A 17,971-nucleotide genomic window follows, 5' to 3' on the forward strand; every position below is an offset into this window, starting at 1 on the left:
TACCTGATTGTGATCGTTGAATTCTGGGGAATAGACGTCGTTAAACCATGTTGCAGCTTGAGGGGAGAAATCTATGCTTAAGGACAATGACATGTTCACGCCTCGATCAAGTTTTGCACGCGCTTATAACATCCTTTGCCTTAAATATCCAACAAATATATGAGTATGGAAGTAGTCACGCATATTTAGCAGGACATACGGTCTCATAATCACATTAACACACCTCTTGAATGAAATAGTGAATGGAATGTATGAAGATTCATATATAAGACAAAAAACAGTTGCAGATTGTGGAATTTCGTAGTCAGAAAATTCAGATATTCGCGGGTCAGTCTGATCCAGGACGACTAAATTGTGGTAGTTAATAGTCCTAGTCAAGTCTAGATTGTAGCTTCCTTGACCATTCACTAAAACTATTGTAGATTCTTCATATGAACTCAGATTTGATGGTTGATCCCACCATTCTGATCAGAATAGAATTTCCTATCAATTATGGGAAGTATAACATAGGAAATTGCGTGGGAAGATTTAGGTTTTGAGCTCGTTTAGGAGGTGAAAACAGCCCGACAGTAAAAACTCAGGAGGAATTATTTCAGTTTTCAGCTATGACCTAGCTTGCTCTTTAAGTTGTATCTTTTAGCTCGTCCATCCGATTGATGTGTTTTTTGAGTATGTTATACTAGACATCCATACGAAACTTTTGGCATAGAGCTTATATTTAAATTCTTTACCAATTGCTCCCAGCTAGTCGGCCAACCTTGGGTGACCTTTTGGATGTCGTCCGACCAAGTTGAAGATATATGATTGGTCAGACATGTGAATTGGGAGGCCAACCAAGTTGGTTGCAGGTTATAGATATCCAACCAAGTTAGAGAGTTGTGATTGGTCAGTCACCATGAGCACGTCAGGTCAGCTTCGAGCGTTATGAGTGGCCGAAGTAAAAGAGGGGTGACATGCCAACTCCATGAGACCAGATTGTCGATCATGGAAGGTGAGAGGCCGATCAAGTTGGATGGTCGAAACCAACCCGTGACTAGCAGTCACGGCTAATCTTAATTACAACTTTGTTTGTTTCTCGACCACGATTAGGGTTTTATTGCAACTAATCATAGGAAGTCTTCACTCCATGCTTGGACAAGCCAGCCTTCGACCAATAGGAATCAAGATATTATGCTTCGCTGCAAATTGAGCAAAAATAGAGAAATTCATGCCTTCACATGAATTGACGTTTTCTCATGAAATTGAGTAAAATTAAAGAATTTTATGATTTTAAGAGTTCAGCTGAGAAACATACCACTAAAACATTTTGACAATTGAGGGAAACATTGAGAGGAATCCCAAAATGATATTTATTGCCCTTTTCGCTCGACCTTCCGTAAAATGACCATTTCATGACTTTCTCATTAAATTATAAAATGATCGTTTTCTCCTGCAGTATAAAATTACCATTTTACCCAAATCTAAAAAGTCATCCAAAATTACTGTTTTACCCTTTATCAAAAATACACCATCAATAGGGGATACCATTATTAGCGGAGTGATACCATCTCATATAGGACAAACAATTATAACAGATCCTGACTGTTGGATTGCTCAAATGGTATCCTGCTAATATTAGTATTCCTTCGAAAATCATGCAAAATAGAAGGTAAATATGGAGGATGATAAATTTTCCCGAGAACCTTAAAAAATGGTAAATTAGTTTCCTTCTGTTAATATGATTGCATACCACCAAACAACACACTCTAAGGTGCTCGTGATTAATCTGATTCTTCAGAAAAATAAGAACAAGGTGTACAAAATAAACAGCAAAATTTACTATACACATTATAGAATCTAATTACATAAATAAACTTTTCTTATTGCATGAGTGTGCGTACACAGATCAAAATGTAGATATCTTGTCAGGCTTCTGCAATTTTTTTGATTATAATGGACACATAATTGGCAACAGTTTCATCTGGGGATTGTTTAAGACGTCCAATAATGGGTAACAGTTCTGAAGAACGGACAAACTGCCTACAAGGTGAGTAGGAACACATTTTTGCCAATGAAAATAGAGCAATCTTCAATGGTGATTCATTTACTGCATCCTTTCTACTCGGGCTCAAAGCTACGGTGGAACAGTCGGCAACCAACTTCAGCAGAGCCTGTAAAGGCAAAGAAAAATAATTACCACAATTATACAGCCTTAGGTACTTTAAAATGACAAGAAGAAAATCATAGATACTAAGTCTATGTAGAACTTGTACTTCTTCCTGAACTTCAGTGGGAATCAGTTGTACCACTGTTTGTAGATGATCTACAACACTAATTTTCAACTTTTTTTCTCAGTTGTACCACTGTTTTCTAGTGCCATACAGTTCGACAGGGTCCATTCGTAAACTTTTAACGCACTGAAAGCTAGTTTAATTAATGGTACTGAGAGGGTTGTGTTTTTGTTTTGATTTTGAGGTTAAATTAGCTTTAGACTAAAGGATTAAGAAAAAACTTATAGAAAGATCTAAGGGTTCCCCACCCCCACCCCGAGAGAGGAAGCATGTTTAGCATATGTATCACAAACAAAGGCATCAACAAGGAATGTGTACGGATCTGACAAACCTGCATGGCTCCTTTCGAGATTATATCTTCACAAAGCCTATTAGAGTTGCGGACAAGATTGCTCAGTGCACCAGCTGCATTTGCTCTCGTTTTATCTTCCTCTGACGAAACCAGCAGACTAGTAAGTAGAGGTATGGATCTCCTAAGTTCTTCATACAACAGGTCGTTGTGATATGCGGCATTACCGATCTGGAGACAGATAAGAACATTAAATAAGAAAAACTTGCAGGTGTAGAAGACAATGAAACCACAATATTAGATACATTAGATAAAGGAAGTGATTAGCCACATTTTCTGCCGTCAAATTTACATTTGCCAGAATGCGATTATATCCATAATCTTATCAAACTGAAACAAAGGCCTTCTATCCACTTTATCCATGGATACCCAAGTGAAAAGGATATGCTACTATTGGTCTTACAGCCAAATTTTAATTATTCTACTTGATACGGTACCCACAGAAGAGAATTGCAGGAAATATTCTTACAGAACTAGAATTAAACAGATGAACTTATGTTTGGACATGAGAAGAATGCTCTTCCAACATCTCATTCTGGAATCATCAGACAGATAAAAGATAGGAATATAAGATTGGGAATAATCTTACAGCAAAACAAGCATATTTTCTGGTACGTTTGTCTGGATCAGCACAGCGATCAATAAGGAGACTGATGATATGTTGACTTGCCTGAAAAATGGAATACATGAATAACACGAAGAGCACAGCAAATTGGATCATTTAGAGCAACAAAACCATGCCGTGCAATAAAATATAACACCACGTGGATTATGTCCTTACCAGTGAGCTATAAAAGTAAGGGCTATGCCGACACATGTTCCCTATAGCACTGCAAGTTTTTGCACGTACATTTGGATCTTCATGGCTAAGGAATGTCTTCATGGACTCCAAGAGATCTGCCCTATTAAGGTGTTCATAGAAATCCTGCAAACCATTATACTATTTAAAATGCAAAAAATAAAATAAAAATAGGCAAGGAAGTAGGGAGAGCAAGTTAAAACTTGGCAAAGCAAACAAATTTAACCGGTTGATAACCAAAAGAATAAGAATGTCACCACATCACATTCTGAAGGTGTCAACAGTTCAATTTCAGTTTAGTCTAACTGCCAAGAATTGCAATCTGTTAAATGTGATCGTTGCAGCTCGTACGAGTTCTAAGTCCAGTATTGAGATAACTCGAACCAGACAAAAACCACCTTTTAGGGTTCCTGTGGTTATTCTGGTGACGTCATTTTCTATAATTTTAGTATTGGGATAACTCGAACCAGACAAAAACCACCTTTTAGGGTTGCTGTGGTTATTCTGGTGAGGTCCTTTTCTATAATTTAATACTTAGAGGCCAAAAATATCAACAAAACTAAGTAAAAAGGAAATCGGCATCTCTAATCATTCTGGTTACTATCTGTCCTGATACCAAAAAAAAAAACCGCAAGGCTGCAAATGGGGGGACCGAATTCTGGGGGTGTACCAAATTTCAAATAAGACAAAACAGTTTTTCATATAAAACAAAACAGCTTTTGCCTTGGGCTTGGTACACCCCCAGAATTCGGTCACCCCCATTAGCAATTTTGCAAAACCGAAACAGGTTATAATAACTATGGGTAGGGATTTTAGTATTTTGCTAGTACTTGTTCCCCAAAAATCAATATATTTAGTACCAGAAGCAAAGAATGAAATTAGTTGAACTCATAAAGCAGCAGTGTGAGATTCTCACCTTATCCATCCGAGCTAAGTCTGAAATTATCATCAGAATATCCAAAACAACCTCCCTTGGGTTTGAACTGTTGAGCAATTTCCTCACGTTCCCTGGATCCAACAGACCTTTCCCTAGAAGATGAAGTGCAAGGGGACGAACACTTGCCATCTTTGCCAGAAAAGCTACAGGTTTTCCAAAATCTCTTGACTTAACATAATCCAAGCACTTAAGAATACGATCAGGCACTCCTACCTGCAAAAGTGGATGTATCAGTAACCACCACCGATGAAGTAAACTGCTTTATATTCAGAGGATTAAAGATACAACCTCTAGAAGAACTTGAACATACTTGGGCATGTTTGCCTCAATCCCTTTCACCATGTCCTTGTCTTGGACACCTAGCTTTCCACCGGGTGAACCCATGTTGAGAAGGAAACCACTGCTAACTGAAGCAGTGGTTGATGGTAAACCTGAGGTAACATTCTGCACTGCAACAAAAGGAAATGCTAGGAGATCTATAACTGTATTGATTAGATCTCTGACTCCATCAGTACCACCACCAGGTCCACTCCAGCATTTCAAGATCTTGAGGTGTGTTTCAGATATTAAACTAGATATTAGCTTGACATTTTCACTCCTAACCAAGATCTCACGAAATAACAACGCTCCATTTGAAAGACAATGACAAATTGAAGATATCATCCACGTAACGCCAGTAGGTGACAAGCCAATTAAATCTTTAGATTCATCCATTTCAACATTCAGAAGACGGTTTGCTAATAAACAAAGAAGTATCTGGGGAGCTTTCTTTGCACAGGCTTGCTGAACTGCTAATGGTCCACCCCACTTTAATCTAGTTTCTAATAAACCAACGCAACCATCTCTAACCCCATGCCAGTATGAGAGCATACCATAATGGTTAGAAGACGCTTCATTTCTGTCTGTTGATGGAATAGCGAGAATGCTACATAGTGTGGTAGTTGGAGGTATCATAGGCATTGCAGACTCAGAAAGAGAGGATTCAGAAGGAACTCCACTTTCAAGAGATAAAACAGAAGCAAGAGCTAACATGGCAGAGAGACAATGTGGTTGTAAGGAAGTTGTAACTGTATCATTAGAAGAAGAGTAATGAGCAAGGACTGAAAGTCGAGAAAGTTGTTTTTTGGTAGTAGTCGTGAGAATGAACGACGCCGAAACTCGTCCGGACAGCTTCAAATATTGTGCAGTTGTGGCAACGATGAGGCATGAATGCAGGACAAGGGCATTCGGGTTTGATATTTTCGATTTACTTGCTTCTCCTGTTGGTGGTTCTTTGTTTGGATGTGAAGTGCAGAGACATAATATAGAGAATATTTCTGAAATGATTGTACCATCTCCACCTCCACTGACCACAGTTGTAGCAGGCAAGGAATTAGGTAGGCCACAAAGCAAACCACATATGGATTCATTATGAACGCAGCACCTCAACATGAGCTGAAAGGGAAGTGATGTTATATTAGAATCTATATGCATACATAAGTAAAGAAGTTAACGAGCTCACTAAAATATTGCTAGTTAAAAAAGTGAATGTACGGCGTGCCACAGCACTAAATCCATGCAAAAAGCCAGACACGCAAGATACTGCTATTTCTTTAAACAAAATTGGATACGTATATGTGGCATAAGAGAGTAAGTAAAACCTGAATAGCAGCAGATAAAGCAGATTCCATGCGTTGATGTAGACAATAGTAAATTGCAACCTGCATTGCTTTTGATTTGATCAGAGCTTTTGCGACTGCATCAATAACTTTTGCTGATTCTATCCCAAGCATTGAACCTCTTTCATGCTCCCCAATGTCAAGTCGATGTAAAGAATGGCTCCAGAAAGTTTTTAGTGGGAACAAATAAATATTTCCTGCTGTGAACAAAATTTCAAATCCGTTTACCAACGCCCACAGACCCCTGCACGCTTCACAAGCAGCACGTAACATATTTGGAGAACCTGCTATTAGACTAGTTCCTGAAGCAACTAAGCAAACAGACAATGACTCTGCCACTCCAGCTGTTTTTGCATGACGCAAGATCTGTTTTGGAACTTCATTTGGCGAAGCCACCTCTGGGCTTCCACCTACAAGAGATCTTTTAAGTCCCTGCACAACTCTAGATAACATAACAGCAATGCACCCAGTTGACTCATTCAAGACCCTTCCAGATGCATCCTCGGTATAGTCGACCACCTACATCAAAATGATAAGATGTTGAGAAAAACAGAATCCACAGGTGGTGGTGAAGATCGATCTACTCCACAAATCAAGCTAACCTTTGAGTACAGTTCTACTAATATCGACCAATGCTGGATATAAGAATCTCGAAGATCAGTTCCACTAATATCCACTAATTTCTTCATAAGTGAGAAGCTCTGCAGTTTGGATTTGAAACGGCATCAGACACAACGAAGCATCAAAAGAATACAAAAGCTTTAACTGCCAGCTAAAATAGCCTTAGAAAGCCATATAATGAAAACCATTAAGTACAAAGACACCTCGCAAGATAACACGAAAATAAAATGCATTTACAGAATCAAGATATGAGAAACAGAAATATGAAGTGTCTTTCAATGTTATTACCTTCGCTGTTAAATCATTACCATCCAAAGATTTCATGTTGATTACACTATCAGTGAAGACAAGAAGTTCCCTGATCATGTCGTCGAGTGCCACATCAGAATGAAGAGCACCTGCTACGGCTAAGTTTGACAAGATTCTAAGAGACACATTTACACGAACAATATCCTGATCCCTGAACAATTTACGCAAGCAAATTACTTCATAGAGCATGGAAAATCAATAACCATATCACAAAAATTCAAGCAATAGCAAATGTGATTAATGCACTACAATGAAGTGAAACCGTTGAGTACTGAAACAGTACATCTGTAGCTGAAGAGTCTGGCTACAAATATATATATCTTCATCTGTACACGGGAAAGGAACAGACTTCTATTGTCATTTGTTAAAAGGAAGCCTAATAAGATTGGTTCAGTGAGGAAGTGAGGAATGAGGATACACAATTAGGCAACACGTGAAGGTTCTCTAAGTTATTGCATTGTTTTTTCAAAAAAAAATTGAAAAGACTTGCTATTAAAGAAAGTTAGATTTAAAAAAGATCTCAAATGAAAGCAGTGGTGCTTAGATGACCTCCATACTAACTGCAATAGGATTTTTACAATGATTTAGAGCATTCTTTGAGACTGGCTATTGTCATATGAGGGTATACAGTTATTATGATAAGGCCATAAGGTAATTACGGGCACAAGATTACATATTTCCTGTCAAATACACAAGCTATACGTTATTACATGTCATGTTATGTTAAGTTAAAAACTTAAAATGCAGACAATGTTAAAGAACCTAGCATCTAAGCGAGCCTTGTTCAGCAGCCACTATGTCTGCCAAAGACTTGAATGACTATCTGGTAACATATGTATTTGAGGGGAAATGGTACAATTTGGAGAAAGTGTAGAAATTTCAATTCACCTGCTTGGTTTTGATGAATCTTTGGACCAGTCCATTAAGGGCATCAAAACAAGCGACATTGCTTCACTATCTTGACCAATGAAATTTGCTCCTTTCATTGTCCTGGAGTTACTTTCCAATCTATCCAACACCTGGCAGCCTGAGCATGGACAAACATACTCAAAATTCAACATATCTGATTCATAAACAGGTACCAGAACTATCCATTACTAACTACAAGAGTCATTAACTCCGGCAAAAGTTGGTTTGTGTCTGTTAACTTTCGCATATCAGCCAATTGCATAACTAACCCCACTCAGCTGAAACTAAGCTCACTGAATTATGGTAACAGTTAAATCAGAGAACTTAATCTCTCAGAGTGACTTGCCTACGTAAAGAAGACAAATTGCTGCTAATTACTAACTAACAAACTCATTAAGATGCACCCAAGCACAAATTATTTATAGATTCACCTCTGGTTTTTTATCTTTCACCATGTCAAAACAAAAACAAAATAAAAATAAAAAACAAATAATGCCTTACGTCAATTAAGAAGAAAAATTCTGACCACCTTATCTAATGTGTATACCATCAACTGTCCCAATCTATTTATTTGACAACTAAGAATAAGATGTCAATATGAACCAGGATCTATGTTTTCATTTTCACTGTGTATATACCTGAGTCAGCAGCAGGAACTGTTAATTCTAAGGGATCTTCATGAGGAAATGGACTGTCCATGGCTGCAACAGGACTATGTAATCGATCATTAGTCAAAGGACTTCGGGAACCTTTATTCTGAGGAGTAGTAGAAGAATGAACTTTTTCTGCAACAACGAATTTTGGAGCAGTTAGAAACAATAGAAAGCAAAATATATGGCCTACAAACTTTATACCCAAGATTCTCACTCTCAGGAGTTGCAGCATATGATCCAACTGGGGCCGCATGTTTGTTGTTGCCTTCGCCTTTCCAAGCTGCATCATTACCCGTAGCTGCAGCAGTTGCTATACGTGATTCCTGTCAGGTATTTGTCGGATCAGAATGCAAGGGATTTAGGAACACCTGTCTTCAAATTTGATTGCTAAACCTTTAAAAGGAAAATCATAAAAATAAATGGAACACTACCATGGCCTCCAGATCATCTGAGGTTTCTTTAACAAAGGGGTGCTCACGAAGTGCGGGCCATGTCAGCCTTCTTTGCGGCATCTGTATAGGTTATTTTATATCAATAAGCATTGACGTGGAACATACGAGCATTACAGAAATGACACTAACTTCACATAGTAATAACCTTATTGAGCAACCCCTTAAGAAAGCTTTTAAAATTTGAACTCATGGTGTCCGGATACTTTACAGGATCCTGTAAAAGTAGAATGATTCTCAATCAACAACTCGTTCAATGATATATACAAAATACTGGAGAGAGAAAGAGAGAGAGGCTTGGGGGAGCACATGTACCTTTATAATGTGTCGAACTAGTTGATATACTGAATTTGTATAAAAGGGAGGCTGACCAACAAATAGCTCGTACCTGGAGTTACACCCAAATAGCAATTCGTTAGTTCCTTCAATAAGCCTAGTAATGTCAAACAATACAATATTATGGCAGCAGTACAGCACATCCGGAGAATTTCTGGTTCAAGAAACAGTCAAACCCAAAACTAACACCAGGTTGTACTGCACAATTCAATATGATCATGGATATAAATATACTTGTTGAGATCAGAAGAAAAAACGAAAGGCGTAGTTACTAGCAGACGCTATCGACAGTCGGATTCAGTCAAATATGATCAGACTAAGTCTTCTTCCTTCATACTCTAAATTATGGTTAGTCCAATCTCAACTTGGTAATTAAAATGGTGCAGGTTCATGAGGATTCACGCATGTATTATGTATACAGTGCAACATATGATACTCGACGTCAAGGGAGTGATCACTGGTCTAAGCCTAAGGTAAGGATTAGGAGGAAGAAAGCAAGTCAAGGTGAGGTTTTCAAACCTGGACCGCCCTTACAAATATCATGAATAAAAGATGAGTTAGGTCATGTATGACGTAGAGCATAGCCCGTACTACTCCCAGTGGATAGCACCATGCAACTTTCAGCAAGGTTTTGACTTACAAAATAATAAAAATAAAGGGTGGAAATGAATTCAAAGTGTGTTGAGAGTAAAGGCTAGTGATGACACAAGGAAAACTGGATTAGCATCATATACAAGGTAAATAGTCTCAGCCAATCTAATATTCATAGCTTTTAGTTTGAAAAGGCTTTAAAGTTGAATATTCTCGGTTAAGTTCAAATATCTGACAGGATTAGGAATCAAATTTTTATATAACACCCAATTATGACTAATGGCGAGAATATAAAATGATTGTGTTGTTGCCGTTATAAGTATAAACAGTACAAGAGAGTCAAGGAAAACCGAGAACATACAATATAACTCCAAGAGACCATAAATCAGCAGTGTGGTTGTAAGGTTGTTCCTGTACAAGTTCGGGAGCCATGTACAAAGGAGTACCTGAAAAAACCCAATTTTATTAATCGAGTTGGTGAAAGTCATTTGTCACCAACAATTTGATAAAGCATTTGTTTAGAATTTAGACATATTAACCAGCGGAATAAGAAGGGATCTTTACTTGCTATTAGCAGCCTTGTGTATGTGTATTTACAAAAAAATTGAGGAAAATGCATCTGATCTCAATGGTAACATTAAGAATTGACATCAAAAATTACTTGCTGTTTCCTCTTATTGATAATTTTCAGGCATATGGTTAAGAACATTAATTAAGTCACCATAACACGGCATTTTAGATGTGAACATAAGCATTATATTTTTCGGCTACTGAGAAACATGCAAACCAAACTCCATCCTTTAACTAGTAAAGTGGAACAGGATAACCTTTGATAGAGCGCAACACTACGGTGTTTGTGGACATTGCCCTCGCGAATCCAAAATCACAAAGCTGTAAGACAAGACTAGGTTAGCTTTTACTATACATTACATTGGTATAGACTATGTAATGATATGTAGCGACCAAGGTTTTAAAAAGCGAAAGCGTGGGGCGAAGCGCTCTCATACCAAAGCGTATAGCGCTGCGAAAGCGAGCTTTTTGAAATATATAATACGATACAAAAATAAGAAGTTATCAACCTAGTAAAAGAAAACTACGAAGTTCAGACATAATGAAAGGGACAATTATACTAACTAAGCATATGGCATACTGATATTGCATATTCTACCCAAGAGCTATTTAAATATACTAGCCACGAAGGTCTGCATCATTCATATCATCATGTAGATAGTCATCGTCATCATGATCACCATGCCCTATAAATTAGGTTTATTAGTATTTAGTTAGAAAACGTGAAACAAGCCCTACTTGGCTTCAAAGGCCGACTTTTCACTTTCTAATATAAACCAATTCGTAAAGCGGTGCTCTAGGACCTGAAGCGCAAAAAAGCGCCTTAAAGCGCGCCCCACAAACGCCTTTTTAAACCATGGTAGCGATCAAAGTCTGCATTAGTATAGGATTCAAGGTTCACAGTTATGGTCATAATTGTAAAGAAGATGGTTGCTGCAAGTATAATATGACCTAGATAGGATTTTAGAAACAAGAAAAATGTATAGTATATTTTCCAACCTTAACGATAGACCCAGCTCCAATTAAAATATTCTGGGGCTTCATATCTCGATGAATGATGCGGTTTGAATGCAAGTAATGCAATGCTCTCACCTGAATTTGAAGGAAACATTATTTTTGGTGTAGGTAAACCTTGTGTGGCTTCGCAGGAACATTAGTTAGAAAGCAGTCCAGAATAACAATATTGAATGCAGGAATTCCATTAATTTTATTGTGTTTTTTTAACATTACAGGAATTCTAAAATTGCAGTGTGATGGGATTCATAGGAAGTAAAGTACCAACTGCTTTGCAATAGCTTGAACTTGTTCTTCCGGGAGGCATTTGTCATCCTCGAGAATTTCAAAAAGCTCACCCTATAATAAAAAAAAGTTTAGGAGACAATGGTGTTACAGAACAAAAGATAAATGTAAAAGTAGGTTACCTGTGCAAACTCAGTCACAACACAAAATTCTTGCGGAGTTTCAAAAGAGTCTAGCATTGCAATTATATTTTCATGCTTTAGCTTTCTCAGAATCTGTGCATTTTAACAAAATTTCGCAACCAATAATTAGTTGAAGTAACCATCAAATTAAGCAACACAACAAGTCAAGAACCAACGTTGTTCCATACTTCGTTACTTAAATAAAGGTTCTAAGAAAAAGATACATGTAATCATTTTTCTATGCAAAGAAACTTCACTTTTTTTTCCTTATTTCTGCTATCAATTGCCACTAACAATGTTTAGTTTACTGCTATCACCCTTAATTTCTTGTTTCTGCTTTCAGTCTCATATTCATTTATATCAATTTTCAGTTACTATTATCTTCCACTTTGTAAATTACTACAGCAACAAATTCCACAAACAAAACACAAAATTACCTCAATCTCCTGCCTTAAATTCTGTATATCTTTGTCGCTTTTGCCATGTTTAAGAATAAATTTCATCGCAACAGTCTGAAACAAAAAAATTAAAAATTATAAAATCTTCAGTAAACAATCACTCAAAAGATGAAAAACAGACGTACTAAAAAAAACAAAAAAGACTTACCTGTCCAGAAAATTTTCGTCGTCCTTTATACACCTTCCCAAACGAACCTTCGCCTACCATTTCAATCACATGGTAATTTTCGACTCCCATATTTCAGATCTATAACTCTAAACAGCTTTCTAAGACTTGGATTGAAAAATCCCTACACAGAATAAATCATATGAAATGATTAGGGTTTCGTAAATGAAAGTAGCTAAATCTCTTTTGATATTTCAAAATTTAAACCTAAACAGTGAGATTTAAGAGTAAGATAAAGCAATCGAACCTAATCTTTGTTTCTTCAACAAAACACTCGAATTTTGTTGACTTCGGATAGAAAGAAAGCGAATCTCTTTCTCTCTCTCGGTTTTGCAATTCAAAAGTTAACTCCCGCCTTTGCTCTCTAGACACAAAAATAGGGCAGTGTCACCCCACCGCCGCCCACAGGAATATGCAAATTTAGTCTTAGTGTTTGACCTGGGTCAAGGTCCCTAAACTTAATATAAGAAACATAGTGGGTATTTCTACAAATTAGGCAAAAATGAAGACTTAAAGCCCTAATCTTCTTCTTCTTCATTCAGTTCCCATTTCTACGGCAAGGGTTTTACTGAACCTCCTCTCTTTTGGAAACCGTAGAAATCATGTCTCTCTATCATTCTATCCTTCGTTCAGTTCGGCGTTCTTCTTCCTCAACCACCACTCTCAGATCATTTTCATATTATTCAGCTCAGCAAATCCCACCTCCACCACCACTTTCCTCCGATTCTAATACTGATCATACAACCTCTTCCAATTACTACACTCCTAACCCTAATCCCACCACCACCACAAATCACAACCAATCATATCAATACTCACCGCAACAACCTCCCTCGTATCAATACCCACCACAACAACCTCCCTCATATCAATACCCACCACAACAACCTCCCTCGTATCAATACGCACCACAACAACCTCCCTCTTATGGGCCTTCCTCTCCCACAGCTACTACTACTGCTCCTCCCCCATTCAGAAATGTTCTCGAACCTAACCCTAATTCCACCACCACCACCGGAAATGTTTCTGAGACGACCCCTAATTCCACCACCAAACCCTTTAAAAATGTCTTTGAGCGAAGCACTAGTTCTACCACTCCTAGCTCTATTTTGTCCAATTATAATTCTAGTTCTGTTAATGGAACACAACCTCCTCCTCGTTATGGATTCTCTTCAGCAGAAGAAGCTGCGGCTGAACGACGTCGTCTCAAGCGTCGCCTTCGTATTGAGCCACCACCTCATGCTCTACGCCGTGATCCTGCAGCACCACGCCCTCGTCCTGATCCTAATGCTCCACGCCTCCCTGATTCCACCTCTGCGCTTGTTGGTAACCGACTCAATCTCCACAATCGAGTGCAGTCCTTAATTCGATCTGGTGATCTTGATGGTGGTGCTGCCTTAGCTCGACAAGCAGTTTTCTCTAATACAAAGCCAACTGTATTCACTTGTAATGCAGTCATGGCTTCCATGTATAGAGGTGGACGTTATGAAGATGCCGTTAACCTTTTTCGGTATTTCTTCATTCAGTGCTATATTATTCCAAATGTTGTTTCTTATAATGTCCTAATCAACACTCACTGTGATGCTAAACGTGTTGATGCTGCGTTGGATGTTTATAATCAGATTCTTAGTCATGCCCCTTTTAGTCCTTCCCCGGTAACTTATAGACATCTTACTAAAGGACTTGTTGAATCTGATCGTATTACTGAAGCCGTTGATCTTCTTCGTGAGATGCTTATTAAAGGTCATGGTGCTGATTCATTAGTATATAATAATCTCATTTCAGGGTTTTTGGAATTGGGAAATCTTGAAAGGGCATTAGAATTTCTTGATGAACTTCGTGAAAGATGTCTTGTTTATGATGGGGTTGTACATGCCACTTTCATGGATTGGTATTTCAAACAAGGAAGAGAGAAAGAGGCAATGGAAAGCTATCAAAATCTCTTGGATCGCCAATTTAAGATGACACCTGTTACTTGCAATGTTCTTCTAGAGGTACTTTTGAAGCATGGTAAAAGTTCAGAAGCTGAAACGTTATTCCAAAGTATGTTAGATTCACATGCACCGCCGAACACCCTGAGTGTTAATTCCGATACATTTAATATAATGGTGAATGAGTGTTTCAAATTGGGTAAGATTTCAGAAGCTGTGACAGTTTTTAAGAGAGTTGGAACAAAAGAGAAGTCAAAACCTTATCAGATGGATGCCGCTTGTTTTAATAACATTATGGGAAAACTTTGTGAGAATGGGATGGTTTCTGATGCAGAGGAGTTATTTGCAGAAATGCCCAAGAAACAAGTCTGCCCGGATTTTACTAGTTACAAGATTTTTATTGAGCATTACTTGAAAAAAGAAAGAGTAGATGATGCAGTTCAATTTTTTAATAAAATGTCTGAGACCAGTATAAGACCTGGCAAGGGTTTTTGTGATAAGGTTTTTGATGAATTAGTGAAAAGAGGTAGAATCGAGGAGGCTTCAGATATTATTGGGAGAATGGGAGAGAAAGATGTGAAGCCTGATCCATTGAGTTATGAGTACGTGGTTATGGGGTTGAATAATGTTGGAAGATTAGACCGTGCTCGGGACTTATTGGACCAGATGGTAAAAAACAAAATTGCAGTCACTCCTAACCTTCGAGCTAATGTATTCGATGTTTTTGGGAAAGAAGGCAGAATTCATGAGATCGAGAGACTATTAGGGAGGCAATGTGAAAAAACTTCAGTTCCTTCTCCGGCACCTCATGGTTCCACTCCCATGAGCAGACAGTATGGAGCATCATCATCAGCTCCACTTCAGAAGCCAGGGCAGGAAATGGGATTTCAGAATACACAATCAAACTGATATTTCTGAATCCTTTCCATTCTCCTTAATTTTGATTTGAGTTCAAATAGACACTGGTTCTTAATTTAATCTAAGTGAATCTTTGTCAGTGACCCGTGTTAAAAGCTTGAGAAAGTCCATAATCAGAAGAGGGATAGAGGTGTGGGGATATCATTCATGTGAGTACAATGTTATAGTTGTAAGTTATCATTTATTATCCAGTGATTCTAAATATTCTTGGTTGTTGATACCTGTGCTTCATAATATTAATTAATTAATAAGATGTTTCTTCTACTCGTAACTTACAGAACCATATCAATTAAGCACTTTCATCATACATTGTTATTGTTGGTTTTGAACTGGCACAAATATAAATTTGCTATTTTACTGTACTCGTAATGGCTTTTTATGGAACTTTTCTTTTTCTTTGTATTACTTTGCGATCTGTATTTCAATATGCATTTTATAGCCAGGGGTTTTCTGTTTCATGAGGTTAAAGCTAAAGTTTTGTGCAACTTTCTTCTCTATTGTATGACTTTTATCTTGAAGCTTCCTGATTTTGCTGCTTGTATTTGTAAGTCGTTGGGGCTGCAAGAGTAAGCCTCCAGTAGTTTAGATCATATTAAAATTGATCTTGTAATCTAGTGTTCTACTTCGTTGTTTTACCTACAAATCTCTTTTATGGTGTACATTATTAGTATTTGAGATAATTGCTTTTGCATCTTCATTCTGCACTTAAATAACAACTTAATTGATCACCCGGGGTTTCAGTTCTGATTTACTTGCTCATTGCCCTCATATGGTTCTATATCTTACTATACTTAAACATCTATGGTGGGAATTCCTTTTCCTTGATATTGGCGCATCTAGTTATCTAGTCGGTGCATCAATTGGTATGGCACTATGGCAGTCATTGCCTTTAACCATTTCTCTAAATACGTGAAAAAGAGTATACTGGGTTTCAGTTTGCTGTATTTTCACCAGAATCCAGAGTCCATTATATTTGTTCCTACATCTAGCATTCTTTGTTGGGTTTTTATTTGGGATCACTTAGGTGCGCTCGATCTACAGTCAATGTGAGGGAATGATAGCTGACACTCTTGTGGAATATTGAGATCTTGAAGCCGAACAGGTGGCTGTAAGTAGGTTGAACATTGGTTTTCCAGGTAGACTGCAGCGTAACACTAACAGTCTTAATGGCCAAGTGAAAGCTGGTATTGTTTTCTGTATTTTGTACATATTGTTAGTGCCAAGTTCTTATTTTGTTGTTTGTCACGGTAGTAACTGGAATCTGGATTATGTATATTATAGATGTTGATTGTGAAAATAGGTAAATAAGCAAAGATCATTCATTGAATTACTATAGAGTATAGTTGATTCTGAGGATTTTCCCGTGAATATTATCCCGGGAGACACTGCAGCAGCACAAGATCATCAAGGTTATCCTTGAGAACAAGGTGAAGAAGTGTGTTGAGATGCAGACTGCTGAGAAGGAGGATTACAACAAACTCTGTGTGGCCTTCTTAAACAACCTCAAGCTATCCACGAAGACACACAGAAACAAGGTCGAGTTTGCTGAATTGTAACTAGGATGAGGAAGACCAGAGTGCCATCTACTTTATGGAGAGAACAAGAAGGCTGTCGAGAATTCTCCGTTCCTTGAGGCTCAAGAAGAGAGGTTATGAAGTACTTTTCATAGTCGATGTGATTGATGAGTGCGCACCACCAAGTTGGTCAGCTGAAGGAGTTCAAAGGAAAGATTTTGGTCCAGGCGACGAGGGTGGACTAAAATTTGGTTGAAAGCTCGCCGAGAAGTATGGACTGACAGCAAACTTGGAGAGGACCATGAAAGCTCAAGCTCTGAGGGATTCAAGCAAGAAAACAATGGAAATCAACTTGAAAAGATGGCTGATGCTAAGAATGACTACTCGGGGAAGCATTTTGTTCTATTATCGTTGAGGCTGCTCCTATGACATCTGGGTTCAGCCTTACGGAACCTACTACTTTTGGGAACAGGATTCACCTGATGTTGGGATTGGGTATTGATGAAATGCTGCCATTGGAGGAAGCTGATGCCAAGAAAAGTCGTTTAAGCTTCTTTTCTTTTTGATATAAAAATTAATATAATAACTAAGCAATATAATACATCAGATCTACAATCTCATTTATTAAATACATTAGAATTAATGCTTCCTTTATGCACTTGTTGCAAATGCTTTGATATATGTTGTAGTCTTCTGAACCTTGCTTCTTTAGCTAATGAGTCTGATGCTGCATTGTGAATCCTGTTAATGAATCTTACCTTAGCCGGTGGTAATTTTCCTCGATAATGCAAAGTTCCTTCTATGGTATTCTTTGTTGTCCAAGAAATATCAGAACCTTTTTTGTTGATCGAATCTGCTAGCACCCTACAATCTGTAATTATGAAAACACTAGAAAGAGGATTGTTTTTTAGCCAAGATAGCGCCTTTAGGAGAGCTTTTGCTTTTGCATGCAAAGCCGAAGACGCTCAATCTGAGCCTGCGGATAAATGCATAAAAGCTTCTTGGTCGACAGAAAACAGGATGAAAGCATATTCCATGGATAAATTTTCTTTATTGAACGAAGCATTGGTGAATATCATCTAATCCGCGTTAAGGTTATTCCAATAATGTTT

General features: G+C 37.8%; 2 protein-coding genes and 1 pseudogene across 3 annotated transcripts; 2 read left to right on the forward strand and 1 right to left on the reverse strand.

Annotated features, from left to right (window-relative positions):
* Positions 1-1,669: 1,669 nt before the first annotated feature.
* LOC113322533 (serine/threonine-protein kinase TIO-like) lies at positions 1,670-12,873 on the reverse strand. Of its 2 annotated transcripts, XM_026570639.1 has the most exons (23): positions 12,744-12,873; positions 12,479-12,620; positions 12,310-12,384; positions 11,873-11,965; positions 11,730-11,804; positions 11,451-11,543; positions 10,709-10,772; positions 10,243-10,327; positions 9,270-9,342; positions 9,103-9,171; positions 8,937-9,017; positions 8,720-8,828; positions 8,491-8,637; positions 7,832-7,970; positions 6,923-7,094; positions 6,616-6,714; positions 5,996-6,532; positions 4,644-5,789; positions 4,335-4,568; positions 3,401-3,544; positions 3,209-3,289; positions 2,602-2,790; positions 1,670-2,150 (listed from the first exon to the last, which is right to left on the reverse strand). In XM_026570639.1, the coding sequence occupies exons 2-23, from the start codon at positions 12,566-12,568 to the stop codon at positions 1,905-1,907; spliced, it is 4,041 nt and encodes a 1,346-aa protein (XP_026426424.1). In that variant the 5' UTR covers positions 12,569-12,620; positions 12,744-12,873; the 3' UTR covers positions 1,670-1,904. The 2 variants fall into 2 exon arrangements, with proteins under 2 accessions (XP_026426424.1, XP_026426425.1); XM_026570640.1 differs by lacking the exon at positions 11,451-11,543 and having other exon boundaries at positions 12,744-12,872.
* A 104-nt stretch (positions 12,874-12,977) lies between these two features.
* On the forward strand, positions 12,978-15,616 carry LOC113322534 (pentatricopeptide repeat-containing protein At1g10270-like). The gene has a single exon (XM_026570641.1). The coding sequence runs from the start codon at positions 13,099-13,101 to the stop codon at positions 15,334-15,336; it is 2,238 nt and encodes a 745-aa protein (XP_026426426.1). The 5' UTR covers positions 12,978-13,098; the 3' UTR covers positions 15,337-15,616.
* Positions 15,617-16,218: 602 nt separating this feature from the next.
* LOC113324261 lies at positions 16,219-17,444 on the forward strand (annotated as a pseudogene).
* Positions 17,445-17,971: the final 527 nt, after the last annotated feature.

The sequence above is a fragment of the Papaver somniferum genome, chromosome 11 (genome assembly GCF_003573695.1).
Source record: "Papaver somniferum cultivar HN1 chromosome 11, ASM357369v1, whole genome shotgun sequence".
NCBI lineage: Eukaryota > Viridiplantae > Streptophyta > Magnoliopsida > Ranunculales > Papaveraceae > Papaver > Papaver somniferum.

Excerpts from the sequence above, each read along its gene's own strand:
- LOC113322534 (XM_026570641.1), top strand. The coding sequence starts at position 13,099 with ATGTCTCTCTATCATTCTATCCTTCGTTCAGTTCGGCGTTCTTCTTCC.
- LOC113322533 (XM_026570639.1), bottom strand. The coding sequence starts at position 12,568 with ATGGGAGTCGAAAATTACCATGTGATTGAAATGGTAGGCGAAGGTTCG. Across the intron at positions 5,790-5,995 it reads CTTTATCTGCTGCTATTCAG|CTCATGTTGAGGTGCTGCGT; the intron begins GTTTTACTTACT and ends CTTCCCTTTCAG. Across the intron at positions 4,569-4,643 it reads ATGTTCAAGTTCTTCTAGAG|GTAGGAGTGCCTGATCGTAT; the intron begins GTTGTATCTTTA and ends CCACTTTTGCAG.